The sequence below is a fragment of the Sorex fumeus genome, unplaced genomic scaffold (genome assembly GCF_029834395.1).
Source record: "Sorex fumeus unplaced genomic scaffold, SorFum_2.1 ptg000003l, whole genome shotgun sequence".
NCBI classification, from domain to species: domain Eukaryota; kingdom Metazoa; phylum Chordata; class Mammalia; order Eulipotyphla; family Soricidae; genus Sorex; species Sorex fumeus.
Window position 1 is genome coordinate 18,397,023 of NW_026606060.1, and position 21,894 is coordinate 18,418,916.

Here is a 21,894-nt window from a genome sequence, read left to right on the forward strand (position 1 = left end):
CCGGGCCGAGGCCACGCTCAGGGCTGCGGGGCCGAGAGAGGGTCCCGACGGCTGGACGGGAGGCGCGGCTGCGGGGGCGCTCCACGGGCGACTGGCCCAGGCAAGCGGGTCCCCTCCACCCCCCGCCCCCCCTCCGCCACATCCCGGCCCACCCGTGCTCTGAGCGACCCTGGATGCTCCCGGCCGCTGGGTCACCGCGAAGGACCCAGAGCTCGGGACAGCTGTGCGTCCCAGCGAACTGACTACTAGTCGGGGGCGCAGGGCCGGCTGGGAGGGGCTGATGCCATCCCCAGGCCTCGGGCTGAGTGACGCAAGGGTCTGGGGCGGCTCCTGGCTCTGTGCTCAGGGATCTCTCCCGGCAGTGCTCATAGGCGGTGAACACAGGGAGTGCGGGAGATCGAACTCAGGTCAGCCCGGTGCAAGGCTGACCTTATCCAAGCAGCGCTATCACTCTGTCTCCCCCACCCCCAACTTCTACATTAAATGCCTTTCCCCTGAGAATTTAAGCTCCAGCAAACCAGCCTTTTGTGTAGCTCCTGACCTAAAGCGGATGCGGCACCACTGCCAAAGTGATTTTCTAGACAGTCAGTCACCTTTTCCAGGCCCAGTTCTAAGGAACTTTTTGGTGACTTCAGAGCTGGGGGGTGTTGCTTGTTTGTCTGTTGCTAGTGTTAGTAGGTTGGGCCACATCCAAGTGTGCTCAGCGAGCACTCCTGGTGAGGCTCAGGGGACCACCTGGGGTGCTGGGGATGGAACCCCATGCAAAGTGCGCATCCTCCCCACTGTGCTATTGCTCTGGCCCCCATGCTGCTCTTTCCTTCTCCCATGCAGATCATGGCACCTGTTGAAGCCCCAGCTTTTGCATCCAGAGTGTGTGGGGCAGATGTGTGAAGGCGGGCATCGGCGCTGCTGAACTCATTTCAGACTTGGGATTGCTCCCGCCACACCTGCCTGCCGCCTGCTGAGACTGCACTGTGGGTGAGTGTGGGCTTGTTGATTGTATGCGGGCAGGGAAAGGGAGGCAGATTGTGGGGAACTCCTGAGTACAGTTCCCAGAAGCCCTGGTCTCCCCTGCATTGCAGCCAGCAAATGCCCTCATGGGCCAGGAGGGGTCCCTGCTCCTTCCGTCTGGGATCAGTGCATCCCACCGGGTAGCGGAGGTGCTTTTTTGCCAGCAGCCAGCTTTTGGGCAATGCAGGTTCCTTGCATGGAAGGTTGGCCCTGGAGAGAGGCCTCCCCATAGTAATTAAGTCACCTCTGTGAAGGGAGACTCTCCATGTGCATGAACCGTGTGCCCACTTAGAATCCGCATTTTTCCGGCAACACATAATCATCATGTCCAAGTCCCAAGTTAGACTCATTGGTGAAAGCCAGAGAGTTAGCCGTACTGACTAATTCACTACTGCTTAGCCCCCTGGCCAGTCCACGACTGATCTGTTCATTATTGGTGATAACTGGAGCAATAATTGTGTTTTGTTTTTGGGGCCACAGCCAGTGGTGCTCAGGGGTAACTCCTGGAATTATTGCACCCAGGAATTACTTCAGGTGAGGCTCCAGGGGGCCATTTGAGATGCTGGGGATCGGACCTGGGTGGACTGTGTGCAAGGCAAGTGCCCTGCCCACTCTGCTATGTCTCTAGCTCTGTGACGTTTTTTCATTTTAAGAACCAGATTGGGGGACTGGAGTGATAGCACAGCAGGTAGGGTGTTTGCCTTGCATGCAGCCGAACCGGGTTCGATTCCCAGCATCCCATATGGTCTCCCGAGCACAGCCAGAGTAATTCCTGAGTGCATGAGCCAGGAGTAACCCCTGTGCATCGCCAGGTGTGACCCAAAAAGAGGAAAAAAAAAAAAAAGAACCAGATCTGGTATTAGAAGTCTCCAGTTCTGGGGTTTGTTTTGTTTTATTTGGGGGATTTGCGGGCCATGCCTGGTGGTGCTCAGCTGTGTGCAGAGCAAACACCCTACCCTGTGTACTATTGCTCCAACCCCAAGCTTAATGATTCCCTGCCCCTCCCTTTTTTCTTTTTTTTTGCTTTTTGGGTCACACCTGGCAATGCTCAGGGGTTCCTCCTAGCTCTGCACTCAGGAATTACTCCTGAGAGTGCTTGGGGGACCATATGGGATTCAGGGGATCGAACCCTGGTTGGCCACATGCAAGGCAAATGCCCCTCCCACCTTTCTATCACTCTGACCCCCTTTTTAAAATCGTATCACCATGAGATCAACAGTTACAAAGTTGTTCATGATTGGGTTTTAGTCATACAATGTTCCAACACCCCTTCACCAGAGCACATTTCCCACCACCAGTGTCCCGTTTCCCTCCCGACCCCCCTTCCTTTTCTCCCTCCCACCCCCCGCCCCAGCCTGCCTCTATGGTAGACAGTTTTTCCAGCCAGGTTTTCTCAGTAGAGGCACACTGAGTCATGAAAACAACCTTAATATTTTGTTCTTTTTTTTTTTTTTTTCCAACAGGGCTGAGGCTTCCGAGTCCTCAGGGACTATCTTTCAACCCTCACAGAAACCTCCTTCTCCCTGGTGATGGCTCACAGGGACTGTTTTCTTGCTCTTGGTCTGCTTGACAGCCAAGAAAGAAGGCAAAGGTAGAGCAGTAGGACCTCTGGATCTCCCCATAGTTATTCAACGCCTTTCTGAACCCCAGGACAGACCTTACTTGAATAAATGATTCTGAGTCATGAGTGAAAAATCTTGCTCTTTCCATAATGAGAAAGAATTCAGAGATGGACAGGTAAGCAAGCACTTCTCTTTGGGAAAGAAGGTATCGGTTTGGGAGATATTGTTAGTAGCAGTAAGGCCAAATGTATCCAGCGAGAGGGGCTGTAGAAATGTTTTTCAAAGGGGAGGGGCGGGAAGTAGCTCAGCATGAATGAGGCCCTGTGTTCAATTCCCAAAAACGAAGGGAATGTTTGCCAAAAATTTCTGTTGTAGTTCTCTGTGCTCTTTTAGAAGAAGGAGAAGCTTCTGTTCACCTTTGGATCAGTCACCTTTCCTGGTAGTTTCTTTTCTTTTTCAAGTATTCAGATTATTTTTGACTAAACGAAGCTAACCTTTTCCAGCAAACAGAATGAACTGGAGGGGGCTGGAGTGATAGCACAGTGAGTAGGGTATTTGCCTTTCACATGGCCAAGCCGGATTTGATCCCCGGCATCTCATATGGTCCCCCAGCACTCCTGAGTGCAGAGCCAGGAGTAACCCCTGAGCATCGCTGGGTGTGAGCAAAAGGCAAAAAAAAAAAAAAAAGAACTGGAGGCCAGAAGGACATGGAGCCTGGCTCTGCTCGGAACTGAGGTGCGAGGACAGGGGCTCTCCAGGCCCTCAGATCACCCACAGCAGAGCAGCGGCCTTGCTGTGGCTGAGAGGCACCAAGGTGATTGCTAGGTGCCAGGCAGTCACCCTTATGTAGGGAAGGAATGATACAGGGAGCAAGAGATGACTCCTTCAGCTGGCTTCTTTATCAGGAAGCAGTTCTCTGGTGTCATCCTCATTTCGTTCTTCTTGGGCTGAATCAGAAGGAGCTTGAGGTCATACTGAGAGTCAGTGTCACATGTGTGCGCTGGGGCTTCCATATGAATCTGTGCTGAAGCTGGGGGTGTCCATGGCGTTGATGGAAACACCTCCTGTGTTCACCCCCGTGATCCCTCCTGGCTCTGAGGTCACTTTTATCTTTTTTTTTTTTGGTTTGGTTTTTGTTTTGGGGGCCACACCCAGTGGTACTCAGGGGTGACTCCTGGCTCTGTGCTCCGGTGTTAATCCCAGCATCTCCCCAACTCCAGTCATTGAGAAATAACTGGCATAAGTCGATAGAAGTTCTTATCGTTGTTTCTTCTTGGACCACACTCAGTGGTGTTCAGGGCTTTTATCATACCTGGTGGCCCTCAGGGGATCATATAAAGTTTCTGGGATTGAACCGGAGTTGGCCACACACAAGACAAGCACCTTAACCCCTGTCCTGTCTCTCTGGCACTCTCATTGCTAAAGGTTTAAGGCATACAACGTGATGGCTTGATTTACAGAAACCCTTCTTGTGCCGAGTACTAGGCTGATGGTGTAGGAAATGCAAAGAAGTGTCAGAGAAGGTCCCTCAGTCAGAGCCGCAGAGGCTGAGGGGGACGACAGGCATTTGCAGGCAGACCTGTACTGTGGAACTGTGTCAGGGCCGGAGAGTCAGGGTCCAGGTAGGGGGCAGAGGAGTCTCCTGGAGGAGATGGAAGATGGTGGCGAATTGCGATGGAACCAGGAACCAGGGAGGGAGGCGGGGAGAAAGAACTGCAGCCCACGCAGGGTCCTTCGCTCACTGCGGGGGGCTCGGCTGCGGCGTGTTTGTGCCTCCATTCTTGTATTCCAGGCACCGAGCACTCAGAGCCGAGTTTACAGAGTGGTAGTCAGCCTTCTTCTGGAGGAGGGACTGGGGGAATAGCATAGCAAGGGTTCCAGGGCCTGGCAGAAGCAGCAGTTCCTTCATTAGTTTAGGCTTTTAAATTTTTGGTTTTGGGGGGCTGGAGAGAGCACAGCAGGTAGGGCGTTTGCCTTGCACGTGGCCGACCCGGGTTCGATTCCCAGCATCCCATGTGTTCCCCTGAGCACCACCAGGAGTGACTCCTGAGTGCACAGCCAGAAGGAACCCCTGTGTATCGCTGGGTGTGACCCAAAAAGGAAAAAAAAATTTTTTTTTCTTTTTTGCAGGGAGAGTTGTGCATCTCACGGAGATGCACAGGGATTATTCCTGGCTCAGGGATCCCCCCTAGCTGTGCTCAGGGAGCCGTAAGTCGTGCCAGGGATTGAGTCCTTGTTAGTTGAGTGGGGTCAGGCAGTTTAATCCCTGTGCTATCCCTGTACTAGCTCTCTGTACCTGGGGTTTACAGCTTTGTTACGGTCAGGGCTTCCTCTGTGACATATTCCAGCACCACACCTCCCTCCAGCATTGTCACAGCGGTTGCTCTCTCCCTCAACCTCCCCTCGAACACCAGTTCTCAGTTTCTGTTGCTTGGAGCATGTTGTTACCTTACTGTTTCTTTATAGCCCTCATAAGAGCAAGATTGTTCTGTCTCTCCCTCTCCTTTTAACTTTTCTCAACGTGACACTCTTCAGATCCATCCACATAGCTATAAGTTGTACGCACTTCTCATTGGCTGGGGGGAATGTTAGGGGTCACAGCCAGCGATGCTCAGGGGTTACTCCTGGCTCTGCACTCAGGTATTACTCCTGGCGGGGCTCAGGGGACCATATGAGATGCCATGTCAGCCTCATGCAAGGCAAGCACCCTACTCACTGTACTATCTCTCCAGCCCCAGTTTAGCATTTCTCACAGCCAAGTAGTCTCCCGTTGTGTTTATGTACCATAGTTTATTTATCCAGTCATCTGTTCTTGGACACTTGGATTGTTGCCAGGTTCTGGCTGTCGTGACTAGGGCTGTGCAAATGTCTTTTCTGAATAGATGTTTTGGGCCCTTGGAGTAAATGCCAAGAAAAGGAATTGCTGGGCCATATATATGGCAGCTCAATTCCTAGTTTTTTGAGGAATGTCCATATTGTTTTCCAAAAGAGTGGACCAGTTGACATTCCCATCTGCAGTGACTGAGGGTCCCTCTTTTTTCCTCACATTCCCCACCAACACTGTTTTTCTGTTCTTTGTGATGTGTGCCCGTCTCACTGGTGAGAGAAGACACCTCATTGTTGGGTTTTTGTTTGTTTGGGGGGTCACACCTGGCAGTGCTCAGGGGCTACTCCTGGCTCTGCGCTCAGGTGTCACTCCTGGCTGTGCTCAGGAGATCACATGGGATGCCAAGGGTTGAACCCGCATCAGCTGTGTGCAAGGCAAACATCCCACTTGCTGTACCTTCTCTCCAGCCCCCTGTGCTCAGAGATCACTTCTATAAAAGTCTTGGGGGACCATATAGGATGCTGGGGATTGAAAACCCAGGTTGGCTTCTTGCAAGGCAAATGCTTTTACTATTGCTGTTGCCTCTCATTGTTGTTTCGATTTGCATTTCCCTGATGAGAAGTGATGCGTTTTTTCATATACCGTTTGGCCATCTGTATGTCATCTTTGAGTAAGTTTCTGTTCATCTCTTTCCCCCATTTTGATACGGTGGCCTGTCTTTTAGTTATTTTTTTCTTTAACTTCTTTCCTCCTTCCCTCCCTCTTTTTGTTCCTCTTTTCCTCCCTCCCTCCCATCCTTGCCTCCTCCCTTTCTTTTAGGCAGAGCCAGGGATTGACCTCAGGTCCTCATGCATGTTAGGCGCAGGGTCTACCACTTGGGCTATCTCTCTGGCCCTTACTTATTTTAAAGAAGTTGCCTGGAGACGTAGCTCGGCAGTACAGCACGTGCTTTGCTGTGAGAGGCCCTGGTTCAATCTGAGGCACCATAAAAACAAACAACACACTGGGGCTAGAGCGATAGCACAGAGGGTAGGGTGTTTGCCTTGCACACGGCCGACCCGGGTTCGATTCCCAGCATCCCATATGACCCCCCGGGCACCGCATAGAATAATTCCTGAGTGCAGAGCCAGGAGTAACCCCTGTGCATCGCCAGGTGTGAACCCCCCACCCCCCCCAAAAGAAAACAAATAAATAAATAAAACCCTTACTTCAGAGTGGAATTATCTCTTCTGGAATCTTGTAAAATGTTGCCCAACTTGATACTTCTTTGATACCATAAACATTAAATATTTGCGTCTCATTGCCTTTAGAAAAAAACAGCAACACAGACAATAAGAAGAAGTGACTGTATGGTTTCTCCTGATTTAAAAATATTAAAGTCCAGGGACCAGGGTCCTGACTGAGCAGTAGAACTCAAGCTTCACTTATGAGAGGCTCTGGGTTTGATCTGTGGCTCTACCACTACCACAGTGAAAGTTCAGCGGCTGTCCAGTGAAAATTCCACCCCCACCCTTTTCTTTTGACTGGAAGTGGACTTTCAGCTATGTCATTAGTAGAATTTCCTTTTTTTTTTTTCTTTTTGGGTCACACCTGGCGATGCACAGGGGTTACTCCTGGCTCTGCACTCAGGAATTACTCCTAACGGTGCTCAGGGGACCATATGGGATGCGGGGAATCGAACCTGGGTCGGCCGCATGCAAGGCAAACACCCTACCTGCTATGCTATCACTCCAACCCCTAGTAGGATTTTTTTTTCTGTGCTAGGAACCAACCCAGGGCCTCACATGTACAAGGTGAGTGCTCTCCTGGTGTGGTACCCACTATCACTTTCGTGGAAACGGTTCCGGGAAAAGTGTCTGCAGCAGTGAGCGTGTCTGCTTGTTTGTTTGTTTGCTTTCTCCGGAATGGGGATCTCCAGACTGGGGGCTGACCAGGCTCACCTCAGTGCATGCCGTGCCTCCAGAATTGGGCTCAGGCGTGGGTGTTTCAAAAACCACTCAACCATTTCCTGCCCCCAGCAAGCACATATGTTGTTAAATGCTTTGCACGGTGCTTAAGTGAAACAAAATTTTAAATTAAAAAGGATCAAATAATGCATATATTCTGTTCTTTTTCTGTTGTTTTATTTATGTATTTATTTATTTTGGGGGGTCACACCAGCAGTGTTCACGGGTCACTCCTGACTCCGCACTCAGGAGTTACTCCTACTCCTGGTGGTGCTTAGGGAACTATATTGGATACTGGGGATCGAACCCAGGTTGGCCACACACAAGGCAAGAGGCCTACCTGCTGTACAATCTCTCTATCCTTTCATTTTTTGCTTTGGGTATTTTTGGTTGCTGTTTGTTTGTTTCTTGTTTTATTTGGGGGGGCCACACCTGGTGATGGTGAGGGATTACTCCTGGCTCTGTGCTCAGGGATCACTCCTGGCAGGACTCAAGTGATCATTTGGGGTGCTGGGGATCAAATCTAGGTCTGCCACAGGCAAAGCAAGCACATTACCCACCGTACTATGGCTCCAGCCCCAGTCTTTGAACTATGATCTCCTATATCAAAAGTGGAAAGTGTTATTTCAGAGTTGCTTGGTTTGCCCTTTCCCTTACTTTGTGTAAGTGGAGCATTTTTCATCCCTTTGGGATCTGTTGGTGCCAGCTGTCTGCAGTCAGGCCTTTCTCCTTTCCTCTGTTGTTGGGCTGACGGGGGTCCTCATGCACGTGGCTCTGATGTCTGTGGGGTCTCGCTGTACAGAGACCACCCTCTGCTGCCACCCAGGTACACCGGAGAGAGGCCGGTGTCAGGCGCGTAGCCCACCACCAAGCCGTGCCTCCCTCCGGCCAGGATACTGTTGACAGGACTTGCAAAGAGCCACTGGACATTTGCCTTTTGCCCTCTTAGGGGAAAGGTTTGCTGGGGCAGGAAGGTAAGAGTGAGGACACAGCTTCCCCGACCTTCACTCACAGAACTCTGGAGACAGGAGAACTGAACTGGACTTTGGAGATAACATGGAGTTTTGTTGTCTTTCTCTCTGTCTATCTCTTTTTTGAAGGGGGCTACACCCGGGGGTGCTCAGAGTCTACTCCTGGCTCTGGGCTCAGGGGTCCCTCCTCACAAGCTCAGGAGACCAATGGGACGCTGGGTATGGAGCCCAAGTCAGCCATGTGCAAGGCAAGAGCCCTATACTGTGCCATACTATGGCTACAGCCCAGTGTCATCTTAAGTCTAGATCAGATGTGGGCTGGAGCAATAGCACGGTGGGTAGGTCGTTTGCCTTGCATGAGGCCGACCCGGTCGACCCAGGTTTGATTCCTTTGTGCCTCTCGGAGAGCCCAGCAAGCTACTGAGAGTATCTCGCCCGCACGGCAAAGCCTGGCAAGCTACCTGTGACATACTCAAAATGCCGAACACAGTAACAGCAAGTCTCACAATGGAGATGTTACTGGGTCTGCTTGAGCAAATCAATAAACAACGGGAGGACAGTGCAGTGGAGATCAGATGTAAGTTTGTAAGTTTCCCCTGGAAATGTTCCTTGAAGTTGACTCTTCAGGGTTTAGTTTTTTTTTTTTTTTTTTTTGATAAAGTGAACTAGGAAAGGTAGAACGTTTAAGGTGCCATCTTTGGGGGACCAAGGAATACCAGGGAAGTTGATTCTTTTTTGTCTTCCAGGCCGAAAAGTTATCTTCCGTGTACTCATCACATGACAAGGACAGCAAACCCTTTCTGGCTTTCCAAGGGATACCTGTACGTATTAGCCCCTATCTTCCCATTTCACCTGCCAATACATGTCTCTCTGTGACTGCTGGGCTGGAGCAATAGCACAGCGGTAGTGCGTTTGCTTTGCGTGCAGCCAGCCCAGTTGAGCCCAATTCGATCCCTCCACCCCTCTCGGAGAGCCCGGCAAGCTACCAAGAGTATCTCGCCCGCACGGCAAAGCCTGGCAAGCTACCCATGACATATTCAATATGCCAAACACAGTAACAACAAGTCTCAAAATGGAGGCGTTACTGGGCCTGCTCGAGCAAATCGATGAACAACGGGAGGACCGTGACCGTGACCGTGACTGTAACTGCTGTGTAGAGCTAGTCCCAGGCACCCTGTCCTCAGCAGCAGGTTGGGGGCTGGGGCACCAGCATGCAAAACCGTCTCTGTCTAATTAGGTAACTCGCCACACAGTATGGGGGATAGCAAAGGCGTGCACCTGAACCTTGTGAATTTTTGTTTTTTTACTAACCGGTACACGCTAGTCCCCACATCACCCCCAGTTCACCATCATAATTGGAGTTGTTCTTTAAGATGTTTTTATTTATTGGGGCTAGGGAAGGGGTTTGAGCCACACCCAGCAGTGCTCAGGGCCTCTTCCCGGCTCTGTGCTTAGACGGGACCCCTCGTAATGCTCAGGGGACCATTTGTGTTGGCAAGAATTGAACTGGTGTCAGCCACTTGCCAGGCAAGTGTCTCAACCCCTGCACCATTTCTCCGGTCATTATTTATAGCCATGGGGAGGATTAGGTCTTTCTGGTCTTCCCAGAAAGTTCCCATGATACTTTGAGTGGGATGAGGTCATGTCTCTGTGGATGGGGAGGGCGTCTCATCCTCACATTAAAGGTTGCTGCCCTTACAGATTTCCCAGTTGCAGAACCACAGCATCCTCCAGGCACTGAAGACAGACGCTAACGGATGGGAGCCTAGTGGTAAGGCTCCCTCGGGGCCCTGGGGGCCTGGGTGGGCCCAGCCTAAGAGCTCTCTATGGATCTGCGTTCCATCCTTTGAATTTCTCACACCATTTACTTGTCCTACAGAGTTTTACAGATTTTTTCTTTTTGGGGGGTGATGTTACACCCAATGGTGCTTAGGGCTTACTCCAGGCTCTGCACCTATGGGTCACTCCTAGTGGGGTTCAGGAGACTGTGTGGGATGTCAGGGATCAACCCAGCGTGGCCACGTGCAATGCAAGCACCTTACTCACTGCACTCTGCTCCCACATTTTTTATTCTTCTAGGAGAATCAGAATCAAGACTGGATTAGGTATCAGAACACCTGAGTTCTAATTCCTCCCCGGAGTCTTCCTGTGGCATACTGTGTGCTTTGGGTAAATCATATAGTATTTCTGTCTCCAGGGGAAATACTAACACCACCTTCATTCTCCAAGGCTATGATCCCAGGATAGGATCATCAAATGATGAAAAGAGGCTGAATATGAAAAGGCTTTGGGAAAGAAAAAAGAAACCTATCCCATTTTACCTTGACACAGTTCTTTCCTACATCTTTTACGACACCCGTTCTACTTTCTGGCTTTCCACACACCCACCACTTCAGAAGCCTTTGGCTTCTGCTGTCTGGTTCTCAGATTCAGTTCCCAGTTCTCACCCACCAGCTGCATGAGTTTGAGTAACTTTCTCAACCTGCTGACCCTCACTGTCTCATCTGCAAAACAGGCACAGGATCTGAGCCTGTGTGAGGGAATTGTACAATTTTAGGAGGGCTAAAATGTAAAGTAAAGTGCTTAGCACACAGACAGGATGAGTGATCATTGATTTATTATTTGGGGGAAGTGCACACCTGGCAGTGCCTCAGGGATCACTCCTATTATTATTATTTTTTTCTTTTTGGGTCACACCCGGCAATGCACAGGGGTTACTCCTGGCTCATGCACACAGGAATTACTCCTGTCGGTGCTCGGGGGACCATATGGGATGCTGGGAATCGAACCTGGGTCGGCTGCTTGCAAGGCAAATGTCCTGCCCACTGTGTTATCGCTCTAACCCCTTGGTGATTACTCCTAGCTCTCACTCTCACTCAGGAATCACTCCTTGCATCATGCTTAGGGGAACTGTATGGGGTCCCAAGGATCAAACCCAGGCCAGCTGCCTGCCAGGCAGGCTCTGTATCTGCTGTACTATCTCTCTGGCCCCGGTAGTAGTATTTTTTAAATCCTGCAAACTGAAAATGTATTCTCTGAAAATAGGGGATTGTTAAAATTAATATTCCAGTAGAGAAAATTATTTGGAGGTCTATGAAGTTTCTTTTTGTAGAAGTTTGTCTTTGATAAACCTAACATTTATTAGAGAATTTGCCTGAAGTGCCGAAATATTTTGTATTTGTAGGCTTCTGGCCTTTGTGTGCCCGGTAGTATTAGAAGACTGCACAGCTTGCCCTCAGCCAGTTTAATTGAATAGGCTAAGTAATGTTCTGTACCACATAAATTAATGGAAGAGAGCTTGAACTAGGAGGCTGTTGAGAAAGGAGAAAGGGCCCCAACTAAGGGGAACTGCATCAGCTCCCTGAAGACTAGGGTTTGCCTCCCTGTCCTTCTGTTCTTCCTGGGAAAGCGGTGTCTGTGTCAGGACCAGCCTCAGAGGTAGGAGGCGTTTACCTGGTTCCAAAGGAAGAGAAAGCCAGGTCGCCCCGTATTGGGTTCCCGCGTTTCTCTCCAGACTACGATGACCGGATGAGACCTTTAGACTGTTTTCTGACCTGCTGTCAGCAGATTCCCGCTCACTTGCTGGCGAGCTTTCACCTCCTGGCTCATAATTTCGATCACGTTGTTGGTAGCCCTGAGTTGGTGGCGCAGAAGTAGGTGAAGGGGTGAAGGTGACAGCTCCTTGCTAGCCCGCAGCTCACATTCCTCCCCCGCACCCCAGCCCCCAGGTCACTCTGTTCTTTTGGTTCAGCTGCTTTGTCCGTCCTTTCTCCCAGGGGTCCAGCCTGCTGGACGCGAGTTGTATATTCTTCACCTCCCGAGGTCAGGCACGCTCTAGTCCCTTGAAGCTACCCAACTTGGAAGCCCTAACGCCCATGTCTGCTGCCACACTTAGAGCTGGGCCTGGCAGCATCAACTCTCCTCGAGGTCCTGAGTCTCAGGACCTAGGGCCCAGCGACCTGCTACCCCAAATCCCACACTGTGTCAGTAATGCTGGCCGATGTGTACTGACTTATGACCTCTGGGCCACCTACTCTGTGCAGCTGAAGAATCGTCATCCTCCCTGCATTTCCGTGAGCAAGTGCAGATGGTGCAGTAAGTTGCCAAAAGAAATACAGCTGGTGAGCAGTGGAGAGGCAGCGTGCCCCGACCATGTGGCTCCGGATGTGCTTTCTGCTTCCCCGAAGCCTTCTCTTCCTTCATCCCTGTTTGTGTTTGTTTGTCTTGGGACCACACCTAGCTGCTCTCAGGGCTTACTGCTGGCTCTGTGCTCAGGAATCACTCCTGGTAGGGCTCAGGGGGACTATATGGGATGCTGGGGATCGAACCCCAGTCGGCTGCATTGGAAGGCAAGTGTGCTGCCCACTGGTCTGTCTCTCTGGACCCTGGGCTGGTTTTCCTTCATTCTTGAGGGCATCGTGATTTACAGTAGTATTGATAAGAATGGTTTTCAGGTCAATATGAATGTTCTGGGCAAGGCTACCGCACCCTGGGTGCCACTGTCATGTCATTATCCCTCCACCACTGTCCCCAGGCCCCCTTTCATCTCCCCTCCCCGGGCCCCCCACTTAGCACACCCCGTTCTATTTTCCACTGGCCACTGTCTGCTCCACAAGAGAGTGAGATCACCCGGTAGCTGTCTTTCTCTTCCTCCGAAGTCTTTTGTCTTGGGAGAATCCTGGAGGGCCTTGATCAGTGATATCAGATCTGTCTCTGGAAAGGTCTCTTTGACAGCTGTGAGGAGGGTGGCATGGCCCACGGCGGGCAATGAGGCTGCTCCAGGGCCTGTCGCCCACGTTCTTTCAGAAGGTCTCTCCTTTGGTCTCTGTTGCAGTTTTGAGTACAGAGGTGCTCAGGGCCCAGGAAGAATGGGAGGCCGTGGACAGCATCTTGCCAGAGCCAGGTAAGCAGGGTAGTTCACGCTGAGGTGCGGGGGCCGGGAGACAGAGCTCCCGAGTCTCCTCACATCAGCTCTGTGTCATCTGCCAACCCAAGGACGGTCACATGGAGAAATGGGAGTGCATGGGAAGGTGGCCGGAGTTGGGGAGGGAAGGCCTGGAACTGACGGCTTCCGCGGGCTGGGGAGAAAAAGGGGTTAGGGTGATGCTGCCCGTTCAGTGTGTGAGGGAGTGCCCCGAGATGAGTGCCCCGAGATGACCCTCTTTGATGGCTGGGTGGTCAGAACTGAGCCCCCCCTGAGTGCCTGAGAGTGGCATCAGGGACTGTGAGCCACCACTTAACATTGTTAGCCGTTATGTCAGTTCCCTGGGGCCTCCAATGAAGGACAGAGCAGGGATTAGGGACAGGGAAAGGCCAGGTAGAAATCAGGAAAGGTCCAGATGACACGGCCTTGGTGTGCTTCTGTCCTGTGGGCAGCAGGATTCCGGGGGTCCCCTGCAGGCCAGAGCCGCCACCTCACTGCAGGGGCTGCCTGGCCAACCTCTCAGCCTGCTCAAAGGGGGTCTCCACCCACCGCTAGGTGGCAGCCCCTGGAGAGAGGGTAGGGTGTAGAGTAGGTGTCTGGTGTGCAGAACTGGATGCCAGTGCTTGGCACGAGGTGGCAGCCAGCAACCTGCCTAAAACCCTGCTTCCGGAGCGGCTGCCACATCAGACCTGAAACATCTTCTCTGCTGCAGGGAACCTGACCCGCGCAGAGCAGCCCGGGCAGCTGGTCTCCTTCAGTGAGGCCCTGCAGCACTTCCAGACCATAGACCTCTCCTCCTTCAAGGTAGGAAGCTGGGGCGGGGCTGAGAGGACGTAGGCCTCTGTGCCACCAGCACGAGGGCCGGGGCAAGCAGGCAGTAGCTTCTGTTGGAGCGCTGTCTGTCCTGAGAAATCCGGGACCAAAGCAATAGCCCAGCAGGCAGGGCATTGGCCTTGTACACAGCCAGCCTGGGTTCCAGCCCCAGCATCCCATATGGTTCCCTGAGCCCTGCCAGGAATATTCCATAGCTCAGAGCCCAGGTGTCAGCCCTGAGCACTCCTGGGTGTAGCCCAACAACAATAACAAATCCAAAGGGCTGGATCCGGACAACTAACTGACAAGGCTATGCCAGGGGACATCTCTGTCTCCGGAGAGCCTGGCACCGGGCCTGTCCATAGCACAGGTAGGGCACTTGCCTTGCATGTGGCTGACTGGGGTTTGATCCCCAGATGTCCAGCATCCCAGACGGTCGCCCAGCACCTCTAGTAGTAATTTCTTTTTTTTTTTTTTTTTTTGCTTTCTGGTCACACCGGCGATGCTCAGGGGTTACTCTTGGCTTATGCGCTCAGGAATCATTCCTGGCAGTGCTCAGGGGACCATATGGGATGCTGGGAATCGAACCTAGGTTGGCCACGTGCAAGGCAAATGCCCTACCCACTGTGCTATCGCTCCAGCCCTTCTAGGAGTAATTTCTGAGTGCAGAAACAGAGGTAAACCCTGAGCAACACTGGGTTTGGCTGAACCACTCCTTGCTTCCCCCCAAAAAAGGAACTTGGGGTCAAAGAGCCCTTCTGCAGAGACCCAGCCATGGTTCACAGCAGCTGCAGGGGTCCCGTGAGTTGGGGAAGTTACTTCTCTCTGCCTGACTGGGCCCTTGACTGACGCTCCCTGGGGCTAAGTCGTTAAAGAGGAGAGTAACCTGTTCCTGCGCCTTTCTCCACAGGAAAGGATTCAGCCCACTGTCCGGAGGACCGGGCTCGCCGCCCTCCGGCACCGCCTCTTTGGGCCTCCAAAGCTCCACCAGGGCCTCCACGAAGAAAGGGACTTGGTGCTGACCATCGCCCAGTGTGAGTGGCAGGCCAGGCATGCGGTCAGCCCATTCCCCTGTTGGCGAGGCCAGGCGGGAGTCCTGCCTGTTCCCGTGTCAGGCATGTGGGGAGCGAGAACCAAGAGAGGAACAGTGGGTGCGAGCGAGGTGCCCGAGCATGGTTTATCCTGGCTAGCCCCAGAGAGCAAGGCGGCCAGGCAGGGGGTTCTCCCCCTGGCGGAGCCAGTGGAGGAAACAGGTGTGTTTGGGGGCAGGTGGCCTGGATAGCCAAGACCCCATGCACGGCCGCGTCCTGCAGACCATCTACAGGAAGCTGACTGGCTCCAAGTGCGACTGCGCCCTTCTCGGAGACCACTGGCAGGACCTTGGCTTTCAGGGTAAGAAGGGGCAGTTCTGTCTTCTTTACCGGGACCCGTGATTGGGGACCAGAGGGAGGGCCCAAATAGTCCACTTCCTGCCATCCCCGTGCTCCAAGATGGGGAAGTGACTGTGGAGGACGAAGTGTCCGACACAGAGGCTTCCTAAGGTCCGTATGAGAAACATATGGATCCTGTGAGAAATGGAGAATGCGGCTCATGTGGACGGAGAGAAAAATTTCACATGGGACTTGGCAGGAAATACTATAAAATAGTAAGATGTCCCGAGGGGCTGGAGTGATAGCACAGTGGGTAGGACGTTTGTCTTGCATGCAGCTGACCCAGGTTCAATTTCCAGCATCCAATATGGTCCCCTGAGCACTGCCAGGAGTAATTCCTGAGTGCATAAGCCAGGAGTAGCCCCTGTGCATCGCCAGGTGTGACCCAAAAAGCAAAAAATATATATCACGACCATCCTGTTATTTGTCGATTGTCTCGAGCAGGCCCCAGTAACGTGTCCTTTGTCCTAGCCCTGAGATTTTTTTAAAAGTGCCATATTCAAGGCTCTTTCAGAGTTAGGAGAATGAGACCCATCATTGTTACTGGTATTTGGCATATTGGGTACGCCACGGGGAGTTTGCCAGACTCTGCCGTGTGGGCAGGTTACAAAAATATATATACATATATATTATATATATAATATATATTTTATATGTATATCCAATATGCCAAACACAGTAACAACAAGTCTCAAAATGGAGACATTACTGGGCCTGCTAGAGCAAATCAATGAACAATGGGAGGACAGTGTTTGTTTGTATATATATATATATATATATATATATGTTTGTTTTGGGGCCCCACCCACTGTACTATTGCTCTGGCTCAAAATATACATATATCTTTTTTTTGTTGCCAGGCCAGGCATCATACCCAGGGCCTCACCACTGAGGTAGAGTAGCATGCAAAGTAGGTACTCTACCACTGAGCCACACCCCAGCTCTGTTTTATATTATTTTTTGAGGGAAAATAATGACTTTACCAATGTTTATACTATACTACTCCTTCTTCAAAACCATCTGAGGTTGGCTTCTTTTTTCCCTTCTGGAGAAGCCCATGTTCTTTCTTAAACACGTAGCATGCATTTTTCTCTCTTTTATTTACTTATTTTTGTGTTTGTCATTGTTGTTCTTTGGGGCCATGTCCATCAGTGCTCAGGGATTACTCCTGGCTCTGTACTGGGAATGGAACCTGGGTCAGCTGCATGCAAGGCACAAGTCCTATTCTTGTACTGGTGTTCTCTCTCTCTCTCTCTCTCTCTCTCTCTCTCTCTCTCTCTCTCTTTCTCTCTCTCTCTCTCTTGCATTTTCTCTAAATGTTTCAAATAAACATATTTTGCTTCATTAAAGAAAAATCATATGAAATTGGGTTGATTTTTATTTCCCCCTTTAATTGCATTTAAAATTTGTTTCTTTAAATATCTTAGTTATGAGCTACCCATGACGTATTCAGTATGCCAAACACAGTAACAACAAGTCTCATGATGGAGACGTTACTGGGCCCGCTTGAGCAAATATTGATGAACAACGGGAGGACAGTGCTTACAGTGCTTACAGTTACAAATTCTGAATAGTGAAGACAGAGGAGCTGCTGCAGGCACTTCGTGAAATTGTATTTATATGGAATAGAAAATACTAATACTTTCAAAAGTAAACACTGCGTCCACAGTTACCTCGTGATCCATTGATATTGATCTGTTTAAATTCCTTTAGCCTCCCCGTTTCTGATATCTGTTTTGAATATTTCTTCTGTATACAATGAGAAATCATCAACGTCCTGATTTTTATTTCAACCACCAAACAATTTTAAAATTGAGGAGGGCCTCGGTGGACACAGCTCGGGTCCCTGTGTCCCTTCGGCTGATCCCCGCTCCTAACAAAAGCACCCAGCAGTCTAAGTCTGTGCTCTGCACCCAGGCATGCACTCTTTCTTTTCTTTCTGATATCACAAGATTCCTTCTTGATCATTCCCTTTCTATTTTAAGAAATTCCTTTAGCCATTTTCTTTTTTTTTTTTCTTGTTTGTTTCTTGCTGTTGGGCCATCCCAGCAGTGCTCAGATCTTCCTCCTAGCTTTTGCAGGAACACTCCTGGCAAGTGCTCAAGGGACCAGATACAGTGCTGAGGATTGAACCTGGATTGGCCACCTGCCAGATAACACTACCTACTGTCCTATCACTCTGGCCCAGCTCTTTTCTTTTTTTTTAAAATTTTATTTGCAAGCTACCGAGAGTATTTCGTCCATGTGGCAAAGCCTGGCAAGCTACCCGTGATGTACTCGATATGCCAAACACAGTAACAAGTGTCACAATGGAGATGTTAATGGGCCCCCTCGAGCAAATCGTTGAACAACGGGAGGACAGTGACAGTGATTATTATTATTTTTTGCCTTTTTGGGTCACACCCAGCGATGCTCAGGGGTCACTCCTGGCTCTGCACTCAGGAATTACTCCTGGAAGTGCTTGGGGGGCCATATGGGATGCCGGGGATCGAACCCAGGTCGGCCGTGTGCAAGGCAAATGCCATACCCGCTGTGCTGTCGCTCTGGCCCCTCTTTTCTTATTAATTTTTAAATTTTTATAAAGTTGTTCACAATAATTTATTACAGTCAGTTTTCCAACACCAATCCCACCACCATTACATCTTCCCACCATCATTATTTTGAATTATACCAACCACCACCCAAGCCTGCCCCAGTAGCAGCCCTAAGTAATTTATTTTGTATTGCTAGTTATGAATAATTCACTAAAAATGGTCCAAAAAAGTTTCCTTAGGAGAAAGCGTGTGAAGATTGTTGTATCTCACCCTGGATCCATTAGCCCTTGTATAAAAGATTACTGACATGTTGTTACAGGTTGAGCCTTGTGTACTTTTTTTTTTTTAATCAAGAATGTTTGCCTTCTACTTTATATCCCATCCATTGTGGTTTGCTACTCTTGGTAGTGGTGTAGAGTCTGAGATGTTGCTCCAGGAATTCTAAAATTTTTAATAGGGTGATAGAGCTGGAGTTAAATTTTTAACTTGATGGGCTCCAGAGGCCTCTCTGCAGCTTGTTGATATTTTGCAAAATTCATTTGTGAGTCTCTGGATCATGGTGGTTGATGAGCTTATATGGCGCCAGAAGCAGGAGGATGGGGAGAGGTCGCCCATTCCCGGCTCTTAAACGAGGTCTGCTGGTCATAAAATGTCTTAGGATATAGTACTTCCGTCCAAGTTGACAATTCTTTCTTTTCAGTGCTTGAAAAATGTGCTACTTCCTTTTGGCTGTCATGATTTTTGATGAGAAATCTGCTGTCATTAGAATTTTCTCCCCTCAGCAATAAGGAGTGTTTTTCTTTCCTTTCAGAACTTTGATTTTTGTGGGGCTTTTTTTCTCGTTTGGGTGCGGGAAGGGGGTGGAACTACAGGGTGACTTGTAACAGCCAGGCAGTTTCGACCCCCGTGTCGTAACTAGATTCTGGGAGCTCTGGCGAGCCAGGCCTTGGGGAAGTTCCGAGCGGGCTCTTAGGACCCTAGACAGCAGGGCCTTCACACCCCATGGCCACCCCACCTGAGTATCCCCACGGTTCCTGTTCCAGGAGCAAATCCGGGCACAGACCTGCGAGGCGCAGGCTTCCTGGCACTCCTGCATCTGCTCTACCTGGTGATGGACTCCAAGACCCTGCTGATGGCCCAGGAGATTTTCCGCCTGTCTCATCACCACATCCAGGTGGGTTTCGGTGGGAGACCAGCAGAGAGGGCTGAGGGGCGGGAGCGGAGCATGAGGCACACCTGAGCACCGCAGGGCTTCCTGGGTAGCTCCAGTGCTAGGGCCCTGCAGGTCAGCTGTGGTCACTGGGAGTCGCCCCCCCACGACCTGCCCAGTGTTGCTCGAGCATCCTCAGAGCCCTGCTTGCCTCCTCCATGCAGCAGGACATGAGCAAGCCCAGCCGGACGGGGCAGTTGGACGGGTCTGTGTGCACACGCTCTCGCACAGCCCATAGGCCGTCAGCATTTCAGCTGCCTTCCCTCCTGAAGAGGTCTACCAGAAACCCCTTCCTCTGGGCCAGGAGGAGGAGAGCTGAGTGCGTGCCCCGAGACTTGCCCCTGAGGGCTCTGGGGCCAGCAGTGTCCTCTGTAGCCCTCAGTCTCCGTCCAGGCTGTACAGCTGGCTGTGGGGATTGGCTGTGGCCTCCATTAGGGAACAGATGTGGCCCGTTTCCTGCCATTTGTCTCGTCCAGGTTCAGGGGACCTGGGATCCGTTCATTGTCACCTCACAGATTTCTTTGGTGTCCTTGTGTCAGCGCCCAGGGTACATTAGTGAGCAAAACTGATCAGGATTCTTGTCCCAGGGCAGAGAGACAGTCAATAAGCACAAATAAATGAGAGTATGTGAGAGGGGTATGTGCAGAGGGAAAGAACAAGGAGCGTGAGGTCCAGGGAACATGCAGTGGGTGATGCTATGGTCTAGCCCAACCAGGGTGGCTCTTGGGGGCGAGAAGTCTCTAGACCAAGCCTGGAAGGGGGTGAGGGTGTTAGCCTAGTGGACATCTGGGGCAAAAGCATTGGCAGCTCGGGGCTGGAGTGATAGCACAGCGGGGAGGGCGTTTGCCTTGCACGCAGGGTTTGTTTCCCAGCATCTCATATGGTCCCCCAGCACCGCCAGGAGTAATTTCTGAGTGCAGAGCCAGGAGTAACCCCTGTGCATCGCTGGATGTGACCCAAAAAGCAAAAAAAAAAAGCATTGGCAGCTCAAGGCAGCTAGAGCAAAGGTCCCGAGAAAGGCGTGTGTCTGGCATAGAGGGATGGAAGGAAGCCAGCTGGCACTGACTGAAGGAGCATGGGCGAGCCCTGGGGAAAGAGGCAAGGCTTGGAGCACAGGCTTCCCCTGCAGGGACCCCAGCTTCAGTCCCTGGCCCCAGGCATGCCAAGTGTGGCCCCCAAATCCTCGCCTGGCTCCTGGGTGTTCATCCAGATCCCAGGGCCGAGGGTGGCGCTCACGCAGGGCTTTGGTGAAGACCCTAGAGAGCCCCCAGCTCAGGTCACTGCAGGGACTGGACAACTGGCCGCTGGACAGTTGGGAATGAGTGTGCCACACAGGATTTTGTAACTTGGAAACCTTGAAAGTGACTTCAGGTGGCTGCGGTCAACTGCCTCACCTATGTGATGGGAGGGAGAGGCTAGTGCCAATGACAGCAAAGTGCCAGTAGCCTGGGCCCGGGGAACACTGGGTGGAAGGTGAGGGGGAGCAGGAGAGCACAGGGCTCCCCCTAACCTGGCGCCCCTCCCTTCCAGCAATTCCCCTTCTGCCTGATGTCGGTGAACATCACCCGCATCGCAGTCCAGGCCTTGCGAGAGGAGTGTCTGTCCAGGTACGTGTTGTTCCTATGCCCGGCCCGGCCTGGCCCCATTCCTCGGCCCCCTTGAGTCCCTGCCGCCTCCTCTCCACCATCATCTCCTCCATCACCCCGACACCAGAAGGTCCCGGCTCCCAGGGGAGGGGTGCCGGCACGTCGCTCAGGCTGTCACAAGGGGACCTCCCACCCCTGCAGGGAGTGTAACCGGCAGCAGAAGGTCATCCCCGTGGTGAACAGCTTCTACGCCGCCACCTTCTTGCGCCTGGCACACGTCTGGAGGACAGAGCAGAAGACCATCTCCGACTCGGGCTTCGTCCTCAAAGGTGTGCGCGTCCTGGGCGGGCCTGGGTCTGGCCTCTTGGGGTCCCCAGGTTCAGGGCCACTGAAGCACCCCGGAGCCTCCACTTTTTCCTCCCACCTCCTTCCCTCGCTGGCCTTGTTTCTAAACCAGAGGCGGGGCCTCCAACTGGCCTGGCCACTCAGTGGGACTGTGGTGGACAAGGGGAGGTCGTGGCCTCCAGTTCCTCTATCGCCCTCTGGGGCACGCATCTCCCATCTTTAAGACTCCTCCCTTGGGACTGGAGTGATAGCACAATGGGTAGGGTGTTTGCCTTGCACACAACCGACCCGGGTTCGATTCCCAGCATCCCATATGGTCCCCCCGAGCACTGCCAGGAATAATTCCTGAGTGCATGAGCCAGGAGGAACCCCCTGTGGATCACCTGCTGTGACCCAAAAAGAAAAGGAAAAAAAATAGACCCCACCCCCCACCCCCAGGGTCTGGGCATCCTTGGGGCTGGCCCGAAGTGCCTGACTGCCTCAGCCCCCTTCCTCCCATTTCTGTTCCAGACTTGGAAGTGTTGGCCAAGAAGAGCCCCAGGCGTCTGCTGAAGATGCTGGAGCTGTACTTGGCCCGAGTGTCCCAGGGCCAGGCCTCCCTGCTAGGCGCACAGAAGTGCCGCGGGCCGCCAGCCTCCCACTCCCGAGATCTCACCTTCACTGGGGTGTGCGAGCTGCCCTCGCACCCCACCGACGGCAGGCTGATCTGAACCCTGAACTGAGACCACCACGCCT

At 51.8% G+C, this 21,894-nt stretch overlaps 1 protein-coding gene across 1 annotated transcript; it reads left to right on the plus strand.

The window, feature by feature from the left end:
• Window positions 1–882: 882 nt before the first annotated feature.
• On the plus strand, window positions 883–21,894 carry ELMOD3 (ELMO domain containing 3). Its single transcript, XM_056116742.1, has 12 exons — window positions 883–978; window positions 2,475–2,748; window positions 9,064–9,138; window positions 10,019–10,088; window positions 13,152–13,220; window positions 13,954–14,045; window positions 14,965–15,088; window positions 15,324–15,446; window positions 19,062–19,192; window positions 20,759–20,835; window positions 21,016–21,143; window positions 21,670–21,894. The coding sequence occupies exons 2-12, from the start codon at window positions 2,695–2,697 to the stop codon at window positions 21,867–21,869; spliced, it is 1,143 nt and encodes a 380-aa protein (XP_055972717.1). The 5' UTR covers window positions 883–978; window positions 2,475–2,694; the 3' UTR covers window positions 21,870–21,894.